This window comes from Aethalodelphis obliquidens, unplaced genomic scaffold (genome assembly GCF_003676395.1).
Source record: "Aethalodelphis obliquidens isolate GAN/ISIS:26980383/991018 unplaced genomic scaffold, ASM367639v1 scaffold35, whole genome shotgun sequence".
Lineage (NCBI taxonomy): Eukaryota > Metazoa > Chordata > Mammalia > Artiodactyla > Delphinidae > Aethalodelphis > Aethalodelphis obliquidens.
In genome coordinates, this window is record NW_020837979.1 from 9,522,064 (window position 1) to 9,542,085 (window position 20,022).

General features: G+C 45.9%; 2 protein-coding genes across 4 annotated transcripts in view; one reads left to right on the forward strand and one right to left on the reverse strand.

Moving 5' to 3' along the window:
* The window catches only part of LOC113632088 (zinc finger protein 2), a 61,337-nt gene that overhangs the window by 38,026 nt on the left and 3,289 nt on the right, over positions 1–20,022 (reverse strand). The window lies entirely within an intron of this gene.
* Positions 938–13,419, forward strand: ZNF514 (zinc finger protein 514). Of its 3 annotated transcripts, none has more exons than XM_027128998.1 (5): positions 938–1,534; positions 3,282–3,370; positions 7,777–7,903; positions 8,223–8,318; positions 10,688–13,419. In XM_027128998.1, the coding sequence occupies exons 1-5, from the start codon at positions 1,399–1,401 to the stop codon at positions 11,671–11,673; spliced, it is 1,434 nt and encodes a 477-aa protein (XP_026984799.1). In that variant the 5' UTR covers positions 938–1,398; the 3' UTR covers positions 11,674–13,419. The 3 variants fall into 3 exon arrangements, with proteins under 3 accessions (XP_026984799.1, XP_026984801.1, XP_026984802.1); XM_027129000.1 differs by having other exon boundaries at positions 3,296–3,370; XM_027129001.1 differs by having other exon boundaries at positions 938–1,153.

Sequence of the window (20,022 nt, forward strand, 5' to 3'; positions counted from 1 at the left end):
CCAGTGGCCAGCGACAAGGCCCTGGCCCGTCCGCTGTGTAGAAATGAATTTCCACATAGAGTCAGAAAGTAGTGAAACAAAGTATTTATTAGGAGGAAAAAGGGTACGTGTGGATAGGCACACAGGTGGGCTCAGAGAGGGTCCTGCCACTGTGGTAGTTTGAATCACTTTTATGGGGCATTTCTTCCACGTTTCCTTTGGCCAACCATCTTGCTTTGCCTGGTTCTGAGTTCGTATTTGGTATATCTCAGGGTCCTCTCATATGTGCGCATGCACCTCTTAGCCAAGATGGATTCTAGCGAAGAGGCCTATGGGTAGGTTGACATCACCTACTATGTGGTGGCGGCCCCTCCCTTTTTGACCTTCAAGGAGCCTTTCTGCGCATGTGTAGTCAGGAAGGTCTCCTCGACCTCGAGATGAGAAATAAGCGGTCTAGCGCTTGGCTTCTCCTCCTTCCTCCTATTTTGGCCCCTTCCAGCCTGGGACCCATCTATCTCCTGCCTCACCATGGGCCATCAGATCTCCTGGGCACTTTATAAGAAATACACATGTCTGGAGAGCCTCCTAGAAATTCTTATTTGGCAGATTAAGGGTAGGGCCCAGGCTTTTTAACAAATCTCCAGTGACTTCTGTTCAGCAGCCCCAAGCCAGGCTCTCCGGCCCAGGTACTAAAGGCACTCCCAATATGGGGGTTGCTTCCGGTTCCCTGCCCGTGGCTGGGAGCAGGGTGACACCTCCATCCACGTAGCTGATGCCCACTTTCCCCATCCGCAGCTGCGGGAGCACAGCACCCAGGATTCCCCAGTTGCCAGGGCGCAGGCGCTGCTGGGTCCCGCCCTGCAGCCGCCCCCCGTCGCGTGGCGGCCGGTCTGCGCAGGCTCAGGACGGGTCTCGGGAGGCGGGGCTGGGGCTGGAACCCGGGCGTCCCTTGGATCTTTGTGGGTTTAGCTACTCCTGGCGCGCAGGCCTGACCTGGGCACCGTGCCCCGAGCCCGTGACACAGTGGGGAGTGTCCCTTCGTCTGCCCGCCTGCGAGGGCCTGAGGAGGCCTGGAGCTGGGCGCAGAGTTGCGGGGCCGGTCGTTTCCCTGTGAGGCTCTCCCCAGAATCCCTGCTGCCTCCGGGCAGTGGAGGAGCGGGCACCGAGGTCGCAGGTGTGGCTGGGGCCGTTTTTCCTGGTGCTCTGCGTGAGAGCTGGGTTCCAGAGCCTGGTCCCTAGGAGGAGAGCGGCGGAGCGGAGCCCGTGGGCGGAGGCCGGGCGCGTGAGGGGTCTGGGAGTGGGAGCGGGAGAAGAGCATCGCCCCCGCAGCCATGCTGCGCGCCGCTGGGAAGTGGACCCGGGTTTGACGGCCCTGCTCTGGGCGCTGCGGGTTGGCTGGGCGTCGCTGCCGGAGTGGGAATGCCTGGTGTCACCCAGCTTGCTCCCCGCTCCCTGAACCCCAGGAGGACCGCAGGGACCCGGCCGGAGGACAGAGATTTGGACCTAGTGAAAGGACATCGTCCCTTAGCACCAGCTATGGACTCCACAGCATCAGGTTTGGCTCTCGAGGGTGCCGCGGGCCAGACCCCTCCTGGGGGGTTAGTGCTGGGTCGAGGAGGAGGGCCCTAGGAAAGGGCCGGGGAATCCCACTGGAGAGGCAGAGCCTGCAACCGCCTTCCCTGTGGCGGTGCCTTCCAGGCTAATGAGCGTGAAGTCCCAGCATCCAGAGACCATGGAGGGCATGGCCATGGGAGACTTATCCCAAAGGCCAGAGGACAGAGGGGACAGCAGGAGGGGATCTCTTCCTGCTGTGGCAGGGAGACGGCAATAGACCTGTGAGGGAGTGGCCCTTGGCCAGGGATCAGAGGACAGTGGGGCCATTTGGAGCCTTGCCACCCAATTCCCTTATTACTTCATTAAGTAATAATGTTCTTCCGGAGCAGCTGGGTACAAGGTCAGCAGTGTACACGGTGGGCACCTCCTGTGACCACCGTCTGCCCCAGTGTTGGGGAGAGTGCAATCCAGGTGGCCCAGGAGATTTTAAGCCATTCCTTTCTTAGTTTAGAATCTCCCGCCCTTCACCAAGTGGGCATTTTATTTTTGCTGCCTTGGGTCTTCGTTGCTGCACGCGGGCTTTCTCTAGTTGCGGCGAGCAGGGGCTACTCTTTGTTGTGGTGCACGGGCTTCTCATTGCGGTGGCTTCTTTTGTTGCGGAGCACGAGCTCTAGGTGCATGGTCTCAGTAGTTGTGGCTCGCAGGCTCAGTAGTTGTGGCACACAGGCTTAGTTGCTCTGCGGCATGTGGGATCTTCCCAGACCAGGGCTCAAACCCATGTCCCCTGCATTGCCAGGTGGGTTCTTAACCACTGCGCCACCAGGGAAGTCCCGGGTGGGCATTTTAGTTCTTCAGTGCACATGCTCAGGGTCATAAAACTGGCCAATGACAGAACTGGGCTAAATCTCTGGGACTCTCACCCCCTCTTTTTTCCTATATGCCTTGTGGTCTGTAGACCAGCAGCACAGGCTTCCCCTGCAAGCTCTCTAGAAATGCAGACTCTCACGCCCTACCCCACATCCCCTGACCCAGTCTGTTTAGCGAGATCCTCAGGAATGCATATGCACATTAAAGTTTGAAAAGTGCTGACCTGTGCTATACCACGCTGCCTGCCTACCTCCCTACTTTTGTTGGTGGTGGCCGTAGCCACTTCTCTGGCATGGTTGGGGTTAGTTTTTTGTTTGAAGACTTTAAAAAGAGTATGATACAAAGGCCTATAATAGAGGGGCTCTCAAAATACACTCTAGAGACCTAATGGTGCTTAAGAACATAGAGGACAGCTTCTCAGGAAGAGCTGGCCTCTGCGTTGCTTCCCAGGGATAAGGGGAGAGGTGTAACTTCTTCCCCAAAGTCCTATATCCCTATGTGGCCTCGTCCTAGGCCTTATTTTGTATTGTTAACCTGTCTTATATCCTCAGGTTACATTAAAATTCTTTGAAGTTCTTATTCACATTTATATTTTCAAAAGGCCTAGTAAATGACCTGCATTATTGGAGGCCCAGTAAATAACTCTCCGATAGAGTGGCCAGACTGTGGTCACACTTCAGCTACCTACAGCTTGCTGTGGCCTATGGACAGGTGGGGACCTCACGCAGCTGTGTCCAAGGGCAGCCTCTAGCCCGTCCGTCAGCTCCCTTTGGCCCAGCCTTGTCCCCAGAACCGTGGAAGTGACACACTGACTTGGGGAGTCTGGGAGCTGTAAATCTCATGAGGGTTAGCCTTCCTTATGTCTCCTTTTACCTTCCTAGTTCTCCCTTCTCAGGACCCTGCTCTTCCTCCAGAGAGATGCCCAGGAGAAAAGGGAACAGCCAGCTTATTCCTGAAGGCCAGGCCCCAGGTGAGTTGGGGTTCTCTTGATGTTTCCTCAATTGCCTGAACTATGGCTAGTTTTGCCTCCTTTTCTCTGGAGCTTCCTGGTTTGCCAAAGGGAACTGACCCCAATTCCTGCTCTGCAGGAGGCCGAGCCCATCAAGGCTTTTGCTGGCCTCCTTGCCCCTCGTCCAGGGCCCTCTCCTCTCTGCTCAGCGTGCACTCACTCAGACCCTTTGGTTTATTTCTGTAACGGGCACTGTGGTGAGTACCAAGTAATGCGAGAGCACCCTGGCCCTGAAGGAGATGTCACAGCCACGGAGGGGAGGGGACTCTCGCACCCGGGATGCAGCCCCAATCACAGTAAGGATGTGCGTGGTTTGATGGCAGATGGAATGGCATAGACAGGCCTTTCCATCAGAGTTTGGGAAAAGGAGAACCAGCCTGTGCTGGAGAGGTTGGGGAAGGTGCATGGAGAAGGGGGGACAAGGAGGTTCTGAGGGTTCGGACAGGTGAGGAGGTCATTTGAGGCTGGAGCCCCGTGCACATGTTATCTTCCCGGATTAGTGTGGCAACACACTTAACTTCCCTGCTTCCGGCTGCGCGACCCTGGATGAATCACCGAAGCTCTCAATGCCCTGGTTTTGCCAACTGTAAAATGAGGATGATAATGATGAAAATAATAAAAGCTATTATTTGCTGAAAACCAAATAGGTATCAGGAACTATTCTACACAGTTTATTTATACTAATTAATTTCATCTTTAAAACAGTTCCATTTTGAAGAATGGCAGCTGAGGCACAGAGAGGTAACCTGAGGAAACCAAGGCACAGAGAGATAAAGTAACGTGGTCCTGGTTATCTAGCTAATGGGGGGGGGGAGCCAGTTTCAGATCTGGGTTGTCTGGCTCCAGACTCAACCACTCAGTAACACAGCCACCTCATGTAGCTCTTGGAGTCTCCTGGCACATGGAGTTGCCTAGTCCTCGTCAGCTTCAGTTGCGATGGGGATGCAGGGGTTAATGGTGACTGACTGTAGAGGTGGATTCAGGTTTGGCTGTAGGAGGCTGGATGTGGAGGGAGAGCCAAGTGGAGGGCCGTGAACGCCAGCCTGCATCGCTTCCTAGCATCCGAGATGGTGGTTTGGTGGGATTCTGGCTTGAAAATAGACATTCATAATTAGTTTTCTAGTCGGTAGGGGAAACCCTCACCAATAAGGAATTGTCTCAAGTAATTAGTAGAGTAATAAAGAGCTTAAACCTCTTTGGCCTTGATGTACACCATTCAGAGGTATATATCAGAGAGCTTCGTCTAGTTATGCTGTGGTAGCAACAGCCCCCAGCTCTCACTGGCTCACGGTGACGAAGTGTGTTTCTTCTATACGTTACCTGTCATTAGGGGGCTGGCCGTGACTCTGCTCCATCCACACCCTCTTCACTCTGGGATTCAGGCTGAAGGATCAGCCCTCCTCTGGGGTGTGCCGTTCTCGTGGCTGGGGGAGGGTGCAGTGTGAGGCTCAGGAGCCGGCTCTCCAGGCTTCTGCTGAGAACTAGCATGTGCTGCTTCTGCTCACAACCCATTGGCCAGAGCAGGTCACGTGGCCATGCCTAATGTCCGTGAGGTGGGAAGTATAGGCCTCCCATAGTAAGGGGCCCAGAGGGAGGGGCAGTAAACATTCTGAACAGACAATTACGCTGTCTGTTCTCTTGCTCACAGATGTTCACTTCCCTCCCTCCTGCACACAAAATCTCTCCCCAGGGGAGATATAACCCCAAAGCCCCAACCAGTCAGAGCATGAGGATTGAAGTCCTGGATGGTGTGATATTTTGGACATCAGGTCTGGATATTTCTCCTCTGGATATGGAGATCTCTGAAAAAAGAATCCAGATATCGCACATACAGTGGAACAATGGGGCTGGATAACCACAATAAACACCGCTGTTCAGAAAGGGGAACATGGGAGGAGTCCAGCAGTCCCTGGTCTGTAACAGTTAGGAAATTCCACCGGGCAGGGTATGCATATGGCTGATTCACTTTGTTGTGCCACAGCAACTAACACAGAATTGTGAAGCAGTTATACTCCAATAAAGATCTCTTAAAAAGAAAAATTCCACTGGGCAGACTTGGTGAGGACCTTGGCCTCGGGAGTGGGGAAGTCTTTTGGTTATATGCAGTGGCTCTGCTCCCTGGGTATAGCTCCCCAGTCCAGTGTTCTCCTTGGCTCCTGGCTCTGCCCTCCAGAAGTTCCTTCCTTTTGCAGTATCCCCCTTGGTCACATATGAAGATGATGTTGGAGGATAAACTCTTTTGAGGGCTAAGCAGCTTTTTCATTCTGCCTGAGTAGGTTGATGGCCCAAGGATTGTTTCAAGTCATGAACATTCAGTGTAACTCTCAAAAACTCGACCAGCTTTTTGTGTACTTCCTTCCATTAGCTCCCTGTGTCAATAGCTTTTTCCCACAGTTCTTGTTGAAATATGCCCCTCTCTTTAGACTTAATTGTGGAGCTTTTGGGGTTTCCTTGGGAAAACCATACTTTTAGTCACTCTGAACAGATTGGTCCCACTGAAAGGATTTACTGGGAGCCATCTGAAATTAATGAGGTTTAAACAAAAGGTTTGACAATCACACCCATGATTTGGTCCTTGCCATTAGGCTGAGTTTTAATCAGCCTCTGTCATGCGAAAGCCATATTTATTTTGTCTTTGACCAGCTGGAAACGAGAACTGGTTAACTCTCCAACCCTGCAGGTCCTGGGGTTTCTGGACACTTTCTTTGGCCTTCCATTTTTATTTTGCAAATCAGCAAACTCTTGAGCTCATTTTTTTTGGTTTTCCTGTAATACTGTCAAGTGACAGTGCCAATGACAACCAACTCATACTACTGATATTATGTTTCCCTCCTCTTTTCGTAACCTCACAAGCTCATGCTTGCACTGTTCGTCTTTCAAGTTACGGCAGCAACAGCTTTACCCCACAGTTCAGCACCAAAGTACATGGGTTGCCATCTTGCCAATAAGTTTCCTCACTGCCTGGCCCTGAAGACAGTGTCACGTATTTTAGGCTTTTTGTCATGGCAGAACCCTATTGGAGTACCAGCTTTTTTAATGAGTCCGTTTAGGCTAGTTATGCTGTGATAACAACAGCAAACCCTGAGAGACTTACACCAGCAATGGTTTATTTCTTGTCCACATTACGCACAAGCTGTGGTTTTGCCCCACATCTTCACTCTGGGATCGTTTGCTGTTCTCAAAGCAGAGGAAAAAGAAGCAATTGCAGAACCTCCACTGACCCTGAAGGCTTTCGCTCATTAAGAAGCTCCTGTCACTTCCTTCACATTCCATCTGTGAAAGCAGAGTATTTGGCCACACCTGAGTCAGTGGGGTAGGAAGATCAATTTTGTAGGGAGGGCCAATGAATATTTTGAACCAATAATATAATAATCGATCACAGGAGGTTACTAAAGTAGTGAGTTTTCCACATTTGATTATTCTGGGCTGCCTTTAACTTCATATAAAATTGTTACTTTGGCTTATTCTATGGAAACCTTAGTATCTAAATGGGATTTGACTTTTAAACGTTTTGGGGGGAAAGTAACAGTACTACGTTCACTTATCTGCTTTATAGTTCATAGTTTATGGATTACTGTACAATGTAAGTCAAATGAGAGTGTTGCTGTTATAGAGAGTGACAGGATAGTTCTGGTTGGGACCCACAGAATGGTTGTACCTGGTGGGGACCTGAGATCCAGGGTCTCACTCTCAACTTTGCACATTCAGGAACTGAAAAATGATTAGGCTTTGGGGGAGAGGATTTATGTGAATCAAACTCGCAGAAGTCTTAACTGATTCACTATAAGGCCACTTGATATACTTCCAGTGAACTGCGTGCTGGCAGGCTGTTTTGGGGATAAGTTATTCTAAGCCCCAGATGATTTTATTTGGCCTTAGCAACAGTTGTCATTGAAATCCTAGGTCACAAGTTTCAGAAATACTTAATTAGAAAACTACTGATACCATTGCATTTCAGAATGCAGAGTATATGAGTTTGTTACTTCAAATCGATTCTATTTAAATGTCACTAAATTGAGAGTGAAACCTTTGGAAAACTGAGGAAATGGATTGTATTTCTCTCTCCCATATAAGCAGAGTGTCTCTGTAGGCCTGATTCTCCTGAGACCCCGATTACATTTCTAAGCACTTGATGTTGACATATGTGGGCACTGGGTGGGATGCCAAGTAGTAAGGATGACACAATCCCTGGAGCAGCTTAAAATATTTTTGAGATGATAAAACCCAGAACAGGGGCATTGCGATCGCTAGGAACTCTCGGAATCCCTTCCCGTACATCCTGAGGTTCTACTCAGACACCAGTCTACTCTCCTCCCCAGGGCCATGAGTGTGCTTCCGAGGGTGCAAGAGTGTCTTCTGTGTTTCAGGACCTGATGACATTTGAGGATGTGGCTGTGGAACTCACCCGGTGGGAGTGGGGGCAGCTGGACCCTACTCAGAAGGACGTGTACCGGGAAGTGATGCTAGAGAATTTCAAGAACCTGGCCTCCCTGGGTGAGCTCAGCTCCTCCAAAGCCCAAAGCCTGCCCATCATGCCATCTTTATTTCTTTGGTGTTTAAAAGCTAGGGGTGTCTGGGCCTGTTGGCTGATTTTTGCCCTGGGATTCTGGAATTAGACATTTACATTCTCTTTGGCGCCCAGAGATACAGTATTTCTACTCCTTGTTCCTAGGAAAGGTCCCACTCCATATGAACTCAGAATAAGAAGTTTCATGACTCTGCTCCTGATACTTCACAATGCTTATTCTTTGGAGGCTGTCTACAAGCCTTGACCTCTGACATACACAGTCATGATCCTTTTCCTTTCCACCAGGGTTTCCAATGTCCAAACCGTATGTGATCTGCCGGTTGGAGGAAGGGGAAGAGCCCTGTATTTTGGAGAGAGAAATCTCAACAGGTGCCCCCGCAGGTGAGTGAGTTGGACCAAAGCAGATGATAAGGCCCAACCGAGAGTGGGAAGTTCCCCTGAGCCCTTGGTCAGGGAGCTTTTCTTTGAAAAGGTGAGGTCACTTGCCAGGAACCCTCAACACCAGTATTTTGAATACTTGTAGGCTTTTGTAATGTTTTTCTGGTGGGAAAAGAAGAGATGTTCATTTTCTTCTCTAGTGTTTATATTTCGCTTGTTACCTATCTCTGCCCACCCTTCAGGGTTCTTGGGGCTGTGCATCATCACTAGATGTCACACGGTCAGTATTAGATGGAATCTAAGGATCAACAGATGTAAGTGCCCAGCAATCCTGTATCAGCAGGGCTAAGAGAGTTGGCAAGGGACCAGACTGAACAGTTAAGTAGCCCAGAAATTAAAGGGTTACTGGCAAGGACATCCTGATGGATAAAGTCAGGAAGATCAAAGTGAGGACACTTCAAGCTTGGTTAAGCTAAGCTGCAACAGAGGTGATTCCAGGAACAAAGACTACTCCTTACTAGCTGTTGATGGAACCTCTTTGAAACTGTTTATTCCTAGGTGATTTGAGAGTACCCCGTAGGCTCCACCCCTTGGGGTAGAATTATGGACACAAAGCTCTCCTGACTCCCGTGTGTAGCCCAAGCATACTGGAGATGACAGTCTGTGTCAGTGTCCATCTCTGAGGCAGAATCAGCCTCAGGCCAGAGCTAACGCTCCTGAAAGCAGGGCTCAACTCCTGACAGCACAGGCTGGGCCTCATCATGGGAACCTAGAAGAGAGGAGAGAGAGGGAAGATGCTGATCTCCTCTGTATTTAGTACTCTCTTGATCTTGTTTCCTTCCAGAATGAGGGCAAGGGTCTGACGTCTGGATCTAGTCTCATCATCAGTATGTCTGTTTACAATGTTCTGCAAACATGGCTGTGTTTCAGAATCTCTTGGGGAGCTTGATAAACATTCATATCCCCAGGAGCCACACAAGACCTACTAGCTCAGAATCTGGCCTCTGGGAGCCCTGGTTAGGCATTGCCAGTCATTTTACTCTTCAGAAGGGTCACTGTTATTGTATTAGCTTTCTGTTGTTGCTGAAACAAACTGTCACAAACTTAGAGGCTTTAAGCAACATGTTTATTATCTCACAGTTCATAGGTCAGAATCAAGCATGGGTCTCACAGTGTTACAACCAAGGTATCAGCAGGGCCGAGTTCCTTTCTGGAGTGTCTAGGGAAGAATCTGTTTCCTGTCCCTTTGGGTTGTTGGCAGTACCAATTCCTTGTAGTTGTAAAACTGAGCTCCTCGTTGTCTTACTGGCTGTAAGCTGAGGGGCGTTCCTAGCTTCTAGAGACTGCTACATTCCTTGGCCCCTGGGGTCCTTCCTCCACCTTCAAAGCCAGAAATGGTGGATTGAGTCCTTCTCACACCACATCTCTCTGACTCAGCCAGGAAATGTTCTCTGATTTTGAGAACTCTTGTGATTAGATTGGGCCCACCTGAATGATTCAGGATAATCTCCCCATCTCAAGGTCTGTGCCCTTAATCACATCTGCAAAGTCCCTTTTGCCATGTAAAGTAACATATGTTCCTGGGATTAGAGCATGGAAATCTTTGGGGGATAATTATTCTGCCCACCACAATTACATACAGTAATATAATACATGGTATATGTATATTATATAATACATAATAATGTGTGGTGTGGACTGAGGGAAGATTTTGTGGAGGGCATCTTCCTAACCCTCCTCTCATCTTTACAATCTTTGGACTTATCTTGTGTCCTGGAGTCCAAACACTGTTCTCTCAGGTTTTCCTAATCTCCAGTCACCTGTGTATCTTATTCTTGACACCTCCAAAACTTTGTTCAGACATACACCATTCTTGGAAGAAACTGTACACCTCTTTTAGATATTATTTTATTTATTAAAATTTTTTTTTTAATTTTATTTTCGGCTGCATTGGGTCTTTGTTGCTGTGTGCGGGCTTTCTCTACTTGTGGTGAGCAGGGGCTACTCTTTGTTGCGGTGTACAGGCTTCTCATTGCGGTAGCCTCTCTTGTTGTGGAGCATGGGCTCTAGGCATGTGAGCTTCAGTGGTTGTAGCACGTGGGCTCAGTAGTTGTGGCTCGTGGGCTCTAGGACACAGGCTCAGTAGTTGTGGCACACGGGCTTATTTGCTCCATGGCATGTGGGATCTTCCCGGACCAGGGATCTAACCCGTGTCCGCTGCATTGGCAGGTGGATTCTTAACCACTGTGCCACCAGGGAAGTCCCTAGATATTATTTTAAAGGTTAATTATCTTACATCTATTATAGGACTTTACTTCCTCTTGGCACAAAGAACAGGTAATAACAGACTGTCTTTTTTTTTTTTTCCCCAGACTGGGAGAGAAGGCATCAAGCCAAGGAATCAATGCTAAGTCAGGGAATTTCCAAAGAAGAAGTATTCCAGATAGCATCAGTGGAAAAAGACATTAGAGATGAACTCTGGTCCTCCAAACTGAAAGCAACTTGTGGTTGTGATGACCAGTTAGAGATGCATCCAAAAAAGCAGGAGAGACATCTGAAAGAAATGTCACTCACTCACAAATATACTACCACCCTTAGGAGAGATCATGAGTGGAGTGAATTTGGGACAAGTTTGGGTTTAAGATCAGTCCCTGTTAACCATCACAGTGTTCTCATGGGAGAAGGATACTATAAATGTGATACAGATTTCAGAGAGACTTCAGGGAGAAATAACTCTCAGAGAACCCATCCAGGGAAGAAATCTTGTAAATGCAATGAATGTGGGAAGTTGTTCCATTTCCAGTCAGAACTTAGGCGCCATCAGAGATGTCACACTGGAGAAAAGCCCTATGAGTGCAGTGAATGTGGAAGAGCCTTTGGTCATATTTCATCCCTTATTAAACATCAGAGAACTCATACTGGAGAAAAGCCCTATGAATGCAGCGAATGTGGGAGAGCCTTTAGCCAGAGTTCATCTCTTGTTCTACATTATAGATTTCATACTGGAGAGAAACCCTACAAATGTAATGAATGTGGAAGGGCCTTTGGTCATACTTCATCCCTTATTAAACACCAGAGAACTCACACTGGAGAAAAGCCCTATGAATGCAGAGAATGTGGGAGAACCTTCAGCCAGAGTTCCTCTCTCATTGTACATTACAGATTTCATACAGGAGAGAAACCCTACAAATGTAATAGATGTGGGAGAGCCTTCAGCCAGAGTTCCTCTCTAACTCAACATTATAGATTTCACACTGGAGAGAAACCCTATAAATGTAACGAATGTGGAAGAGCCTTTGCTCACACTGCATCCCTTATTAAACATCAGAAAAGTCATGCTGGGAAAAATACCCTATGAATTCAGACAATGTGGGAAGGCTTTCAGCTGGAGTACACACACCACTAAACCTCAGAGAATATACATATATGTATATATATATATATATACACACATATATTATATGAGTGTAATGTATGTGGGAAGGCTTCTGGTCGGAGGACCTTGTTAAACATCAGACAGGACATACTAAACTGAAGTTCTGCTAATATCAAGAGAGGGAGTGGGCTTTTGTCACAACTCCTCCCTTATCAAACACCAGAGAATTCAAACTAGTAAACTATGTGAACATAATGGATTTGGAAAGGCTTTAGTTAGTGGACACACATTATTCAACATCAGACAATTTATACTGGGGAGAAGCCTTATCTGTGTAATGAGTATAGCACAGCCTTCAGTCACATACTATTCCAAAAAAAACACAAACAAACCAGATAACCATACTGGAGAGAAACTCCTCAAGTACAGTAAAAGCTGTCAGTAGTACTTCTCTTCTTGCCTTACTAAGCAGCAGGAATACATACTAAAGAGAATCGCTGAGAAAGCAGTAAATGTGGGAAGGCCTTCAATCACAGCACATCCCTTATTAAGCATCAGAGAATTCGTTCTTGAGAAAAACCCTGTGGACATGGTGAATGTGGGAGAGCCTTCAGCCAAACCTCTTCCCCTTATAAACATCAGCAAGCTCACCCCACTGGTTAGAAACCCTGGGGATGTAAAGCATGTGGGAAAGGCTTTGGTGGATGTTCTGCCCTTTGCACATCAGAGAATTTGTACTAGAGTGACTCTCTGAATTTAGTGAAACTGGGAAAGCCCACTAGTCAGAAGCCAGAACTACACATATTGTATAGTTCCCTTTATATGAACTCCACTAGTAATAATGTGTGTTCTCTAACTAAAGCCTTTCCAAATCCAAAACCCTCAGCATACATTAAGGCTTCACCCAAAAGGGAAACCCTGGGAGCTTAATGAATGTGAGGAAAGTTGATTCATAAATCTAGAGCTGAAAGGAAGCTAAGAGACCACCTAGTCTGGTGATTTCCTACCTGCTGGGGGTTGTTTTTATAACCACTTGTGTTGTCTCCCCATCCTGTTACTGATGGGAGAGGGGGTGCTGTGTGGGTGAAGAGAGTGAAGGCTGAGGAAGGTGGAGGCACCAGTGACCTAGCCCAGCCATATTTTACAGCTAAGGAATCTGAGGTTCAGAGAGTGCCATGCCCTGGTCTATACACCTAACTGCTGGACTTCTTTCCTCCTGGTTTACAGCTATAGTTTGGGGATTGAGAGAGTGAAGGCCTTCTCTACACAAAAGCTCCATGCACTTGTTTCTCTGTAATGTTACTTTTATGAGGCAGTAGAGTACTCTTATTAAAGTTTTTGTGAGCAAAAAGCAATTTTAATAGATCTTTATGCTACTAGATTTGGGATTTTTGAAATAAAAAAATTTTAAACATCAATTAAAATATGGGTATTTTAAAAATCAAAACCTCAAAAACATTATCCTAAGTGAGAGTAGCCAGATGCCAGGGACCACATATTGTATGGTTCCCTTTATATGAAATGGCCAGAAAAGGCAAATCTTCAGAGACAAAGTAGATCAGTGGTTGCCTGGGGCTGGGAGTGGCAACTGGGAGTGACTGCAAATATTTCAAGGAATCTCACTGGGGTGGTGGGGCTGTCCTAAAACTGGATTATGGTGATGGCTGAACAACTTGGTAAATTACTAAAATTCACTGAAATGTGCAAATAAAATTAAATTTTATGGTATGTAAATTATACCTCAACTGTTTTTCAACAATCAAATATACAGACATACCAACTATCGCTAAACCAATTTTCCTATCTCGTCTGTTACTTCAAGCCATCTGTGTGTCTTTGCTATCACTTTCTATTTTCTGTAATGGTTATTCCTAAGCTTACTGAGTCTCAAGTTCATATCATGTTGTCTCTGCAACCTATGTGGAGAAGCCAAGACCAAGAGCTGTCATAGGCCAGAGGAGTCTTGGCTAAAGGAATTAGCTTGCACTAAGGACAGTCGTTCAAACATTTAAAGTCCAGATGAGTTAGCTGAGCCCAGAATTCAGGGAACCAGCTCAAAGTGGGGCCATGCAGACAAGCAGGATCTAGGGGTACAAGAGGTTGGCAGAGGGGAGTAGGCAGGTAGAAGGCACAGGAGGCATCTGGACAGCTAAGATCATGATGCCAGCCTAGGAGCCTGAAAATCATGGGAAATTCTTCCCAGAGATTCAAAGTTCACAAGCAGAAATAGCAAATATTTTACATTAGTAACAGCTTAGTTTGCTCTATCACACATTCTTTCCCTCCAGTGCCCTTCTCTAACCCCCGCCCAGGTCACTTTATATACCTGGATACCTGCAACAACTTTGTAGCTGGTCTTTGCCTAACATCTGTCCCTTCCTCTTTTGTATCTCGGCCACATTAACCATTCTCATCAGTGTGCACCCATTCGCACCCCTGAAAGCCTTTGTACTGCCTACAGGATAAATGCTCACCTCTCAGTTTAGCATTTATTGCCCTCTTCAGTCTGCCCTAATCTCCTGCTGCTCCTGACAAGAACCTCTATTTCAGAAAAACTAGCTTGCCTGCCGTACTTAAGACATGCCTCTGCACTTCCCAGCCTGGGCCATTCTGCTCAAGCCTTTCCACCAGCCTGGAATGCCCCCTCCACTGTCTAAAGCCTAATAATCAGTCAGAACCCTGTTCAAAGGTCCACTCCTTGGGGAATAATTCTCTTGAACACTGATGAGAAGTCAGGTCTTATTCATTTGCAATTGTAAAAGCATTTGTTGTATCCGTAAGTATTTAAAAATGAACATATAGATAGGGATAGTTCTTATCACTGTCTTGATCTATTTAAGTCACGGGTTGTTTATCATCTTGCCACTTTGTCTCCTGAACCAGATTATCAGCTGCTTCAGGTCATTTCTCATACTTCCTCTCAGAAATGAGCACCCAGTAGGTCCTCACTAACCACATATTAATTTGAAAAACAACTTGTATTGCCCAAGTTTTCTCAGTGCTCTGACTGCACAGTTTCTACTAGATGAAAATCTTTCCTTCTAGAACAGTACCAATCAAATATTTTCTTAGAAAAATACTACATTGTTCCTGTAATTATTTTTCAATTTCAAATATAGGTTAGCATTGTTCCATCTTTTGGGGTTGTTGTATGCATATATGAAAATTCACTGCTATTTTATTTTGTAGCACTACAATGACTTCTCATTCCAGCTACCCAGAGGTGGGCCAAACTTCACAGGTTAAGGAAACAGTCACCCACAAGACTGCTCTCACTTCAGACACCAGCCATGAATTGGGGGTCCCTAGGTCACCCTTTGACCATCTGGCTACAAATTTGGGAGTTCCCACTACTCTTTCAGACTTGGTAATTCTATATATATAAAACTACTCTCAGAACTCAAAAAAGTGCTGTATTTATTATGATAATTTTATTATAGCAAAAGGATACAAATCAAAACCAGCCTAAGGAAGAGACACATAGGGTAAGGTTTGGGAACAGCACAAATGTGAGGCTTCCCCAGGAACACATTACCCTTCTGGCATATTGATGTGTAACAATAATACATAGAGTGCTTCCAGGCCAGGAAACTCACCTGAGCTTCATTGCCCAGAATTTTATTGGGGTTTCATTACGTTGGCGTGATCAATTGACCACACAGTTGAATTCCATCTCCAGTGCCCTCCACCCCCAGGTTGGGCTGATACCATGTGGCTCAAAGCCCCAACCCTCTAATCACTTGGTTGATCTGTCAGGCATGGCCAGTCCCCATCTTGAGTCATCTCATTTGAGTAAACTAGGGGCCAACCACGAGTCACTTCATTAGCATAGACTATCAGATATGGTCCTTGGGGGGGTCACTATGAATAACAGAGATATCCTATCACTCAGGAAGTTCCAAGGATTTAGAGGTTACCTAACACACATTCAAATCAATGTAAAAATGCTGGGCTTCCCTGGTGGCGCAGTGGTTGAGAGTCCGCCTGCCAATGCAGGGGACATGGGTTCGTGCCCCGGTCCGGGAAGATCCCACATGCCGCGGAGCGGCTGGGCCCATGAGCCGTGGCCGCTGAGCCTGCGCATCCGGAGCCTGTGCTCCACAACGGGAGAGGCCACAACAGTGAGAGGCCCGCGTACCGCAAAAAAAAAAAAAAAAAAGCTTCTTCAATTATTATTCAAATAAGTCATAAACATAAAGACTGTACTTTAAACATTCCTCATCAAATAATTGCAATATACCACTTCTGCTTGCAGACCACTGGCAAGAACTTAGACATAGGACTATGGCTGATGGCAAGGGAGGCTGGAAATGGAAGTTTTTGTCCTGGGCAGCAATGGGGCCAACGAAAATTGGGGGATTCTATTACTAAGGAAGAAGAGGAGGATGGATATTGACAAATGACCAGGAATCTGTGCCTGAAGACCCCAATACTTCAAAGTCATTTGGGAATGAGATCATATCCACGATCCTCTCTGGGTCTCAGTCTTCTCCTCTGTAAGATGAAGGGCTTTGCACTTGTGGAAATAAATGAAGACTACCCAAATGAGAAGAAACAGGCTGTTTATTCAGAGCTTGCCATAGCAAGGGATCAGCCACTATCACCTGCACCTGGCAGAGACCCAAAGGCATGAAAGGATTAAGAAAGCTTTACGATGAGAAGAAAAAAAGTGAAAGCTTCAGGTATGCCCTGACTGGAAGTTGTCGGCATGGGAAAACTGGAGGGGGGCTAAGTCGGAGCAGGATATCTTATGTGATTGGTTTGGGCAGCATATTTGGTTTTCTATGGTTGGTTCTAAGTTGGAAGTGAGGGCAAAGAATAGGGGGGAAGTAGTCATTTGGCTGTTCTGAGCTGATTGCTGCAGAGGCTGTGGTTTGGCTTCCAGGCTGGTTGCTGCAAAGGTGTGGGACAGAGTTCTATTGTCATATAAGGTGTATCCATTGTCCACTGGTATATTTAGTCCCTCAGTTCTCCCTTTTGGTCACTTTCTTGCTTGAGAGAGGTTGACCAATTCAGAGATGCTAGAGAGCCAGATCTTTACGGAGGACTGTTTGGTTGTCTCCATAGTAAACTTATCATGAGATCTTTTTGATCTTTTTGTTGTATCATCATGGCAATCAGATCTGATGAGAGAGAAGCTGTGCAGAAGCATTGAGCCAAGTAGTGTTTTCTTTCAGGTGATGTACTGCCTGTTCTACCATGCCTGTTTCATTAAGCCAACTATAGTAATGGCATAGATGCCCCCATGATCTGTCAGTAAGAAGTTTAGTGCAAAGCAATTGCCCATAACTACTTGAGCCAATGAGCTGAGACAAATCTACAGATCTTCAGTCTAGGGAAGAGGTGATGTCATAACTTGTGGCAGTTAGTGAGTGATAGGTCTCTTATAGTCTTTTTGTCTCCCACCATTGGAAATACTGCTCTGATTGTTCACATAAACAATGAGTCAGCAATTCCCCAAGGCAGAGTGCATGAATAATTAAGGGTGGCCGCATTTTGGAGCTCTTGCCTGGGTTGGAATTTCCAGCACTGGAGATGTATAAAGTTAGGATTTCTATATACAGACAGTTTGGGGATGCTATTCCTAAAGTGCATGAATTTTTAGTCTGAGGAAAACGAGACCTGTTGACCTGGTTACAAAGGAAGTAGAATCCAGTAAGGGCACATAGAGATCCAGGAAAAAAGTTGTTCATGACATGAGATTGGAGCCAAAGCCACCCTTAGGTGGCTTTGCTATATATTTAGCTCTGCTATATACTTGGATCCCTTTACTGTCTTCCAGCTGATAAGTAACCTGCCTACTACCCTAACGAAGGTTGTTGAATTCGAATTCAGAATTACCTGGATTCTGATCAACAGATTGTGATAACTGGCTCTTTTTCTGGGAGAGTGGGACACTAGCAAAGTCACAGGTTGCTTTGTTTAAGGTCATTTGTCCCTGTAGGTGCTAATGGAAAAACCACTGGCTTTAATTCTCTATAGTCTCATTTGGTGAGACCAGAATTATTCATATGTATTTATCATGATGGTCTGCCAATGGATGGCATATCCAGCAGTTGGTGAGATTTAGAGTAGTGGCTACTATTTAGGATAATCTAAGAATGGCATTAGAATGAGTACGCTCTGGGGACTTCCCTGGCGGTCCAGTGGTTAAGACTTTGCCTTCCAGCGCAGCGGGTGTGGGTTCAATCCCCGGTTGGGAAGCTAAGATCCCACATGCCAAAAGACCAAAACATAAAACAGAAGCAATATTGTAACAAATTCAATAAAAGACTTAAAAAAAAAAAAGTGGATGGATGGATGACATCCAGGTGGATGACAACCAGGAATCAATAGAAATGAGAAGAGACTATAAGCAAGCAGATGAAAAGCAAAACAAGACTATTTTTGAAGTATAGTTGATACAGTATTGTGTTAGACAAAACAGGGCTTTGACACAGGTCTTGGTCTGACATCTTGGGCAGAAGCTATCTGTCACCTGAAGTCATCTGTTTATTCCAAAGGTCTTTGGTCAGCTGTATGCTTCTGAAGACCAGCTGCTTCTAGAGCATCTGGGAGAATCCTCAATTTGAAGTCCTCTACTGGAATAGGCTTCCAGTTGTGTCAATTCGGAAATTCTTCTTTAGTTGTAAAATATGTATTGAAGAATTGACCCCCTGGAGTTTCACTGCTGTATTTGTTAACAGTACCCGATAAGGTTCTACACAATAAGGTTCAAGAACAATTTTTCTCTGATGTCTCGGACAAAAATCTCATGGTTGAAGATCACCAAGAAGCTATTTAGGAAGATGCTGGGGGAAGATGTCCTTAACCTGCTGATGATAGGACTGGGTAGAGTACATGAATCCCTTGTAATATTCTGCCATGTCTGCATGCAGCAGGGTAGAGTCTAGTATTGGAAGTGGAATCTCTAAATAAATGGGTTCAGTTCTTAGATAACTGATGTATCCCCAAGGGAGTGAACCATACGGCCATAAGGGCTTCTGGGAGTACCCTTGGCCAGGGAGCTAAAGGGTTTCTGAGATTTTTGCTAATTTTAAGTTAAGGATGTCACTGATTCCTGTAAAGTGTGTGCTTTGATCACCTGATATAAAAAATGGGATGTGATAGGTTGGATACACAAAATCAAGCAGCTTTTAGTAAGGACTATAGCTTTTCCTAGCAGCTAAATGCTTCAGTCCATCATAAAAATAGACATATTAAAAACTAAAACATTCCCATTTCATGAAGGGTAGGAGCTGGATAAAATCCATCTGAAGGTGTCCAAGGATCTTGGAGGCTTTGGTTCCAGGCCATGTCCCACCTTTAGTTTTGTCAAGATTATGATTATAGGTGACATGTGACCTAAAAATAACCTGTTAAAAAGTTTTCTTTTTAAAGTTTATTTACCAATGATAATTTAAGATTGTAACCAATTTGTATCATGATGCGTAGTTTCATGGAAAAATTAAGCTGTCATCTGAAATCATCCGGCACCACCAACTGGCCACCTTGGGAGCACCAGTGATGATCTGAGTGAAGGCTACATTTTTTAACATTCTTCTTTTTCAGAGTCAGGGGCTAAACGTTGATATTCTATAGTGGCCTCTCTGAATTCCTCCAGAGATTTATCCTTTGAGGGTTTAGTTAGGAACCTCACCTGGGTTAAGGCTGCTTGTTTGGCCTAATGATCTGCTAGTGCATTTCCTTTCACTTCCATATTATCTCTTTTATATGAGCCTCAGCCCTTATAATAGCCACCTCTCTAGGAAACAGGAGTGAATCCATAAGTTCTTGTTGTCCGTTTTTGATGGGGATTCTAGGAGAGGTTAGGAAACCTTCTTTGTTTCAAAGCATCTCAAAGTCATGTTCTGATCTCAAGCATATCTCCTATCTGTGTATGTGCTTACCCTCTGGTCTTTGGCCAGTCGACTAACTGTATAAAGTGCAATAAGTTCTGCCATCTGGGCTGACTGTAACTCAGGTAGAAAGGACTACATTCTAAAGAGAACTTAAATTAGTGACACCATATCCTTCTTGATAACCTTTGGTTTCATATTTGAGATATGCTTCATCAACAAAAAAATATTAGTTCAGAATTCTTAATTGGAGTCTCTAGTAAATCTGAGCAAGGTACAGAAAGTTTCCTAACTAAGGTAAGACAATCATGAGGTTCTCCTTCTGTTAGGGGCAGGAGTGTGGCAGGGTTCAGGGTGCTGCAGTAGTGAACAGAAATGTGAGAGGGCGAGAGTAACAGAATATAACATAATAAGATGTTAATTAGCAGGCTGACAGTGTAAACTCTCTCTTTTCACAGATGACATGATCTGATATGTAGAAAATCCTAAGAAA

Bases quoted from the DNA above. Each gene is read 5' to 3' on its own strand.
- ZNF514 (XM_027128998.1), top strand. From the start codon at position 1,399: ATGCCTGGTGTCACCCAGCTTGCTCCCCGCTCCCTGAACCCCAGGAGG. The intron at 3,371-7,776 runs GTGAGTTGGGGT...TCTGTGTTTCAG, and splicing joins TCCTGAAGGCCAGGCCCCAG to GACCTGATGACATTTGAGGA. The intron at 7,904-8,222 runs GTGAGCTCAGCT...CCTTTCCACCAG, and splicing joins CAAGAACCTGGCCTCCCTGG to GGTTTCCAATGTCCAAACCG.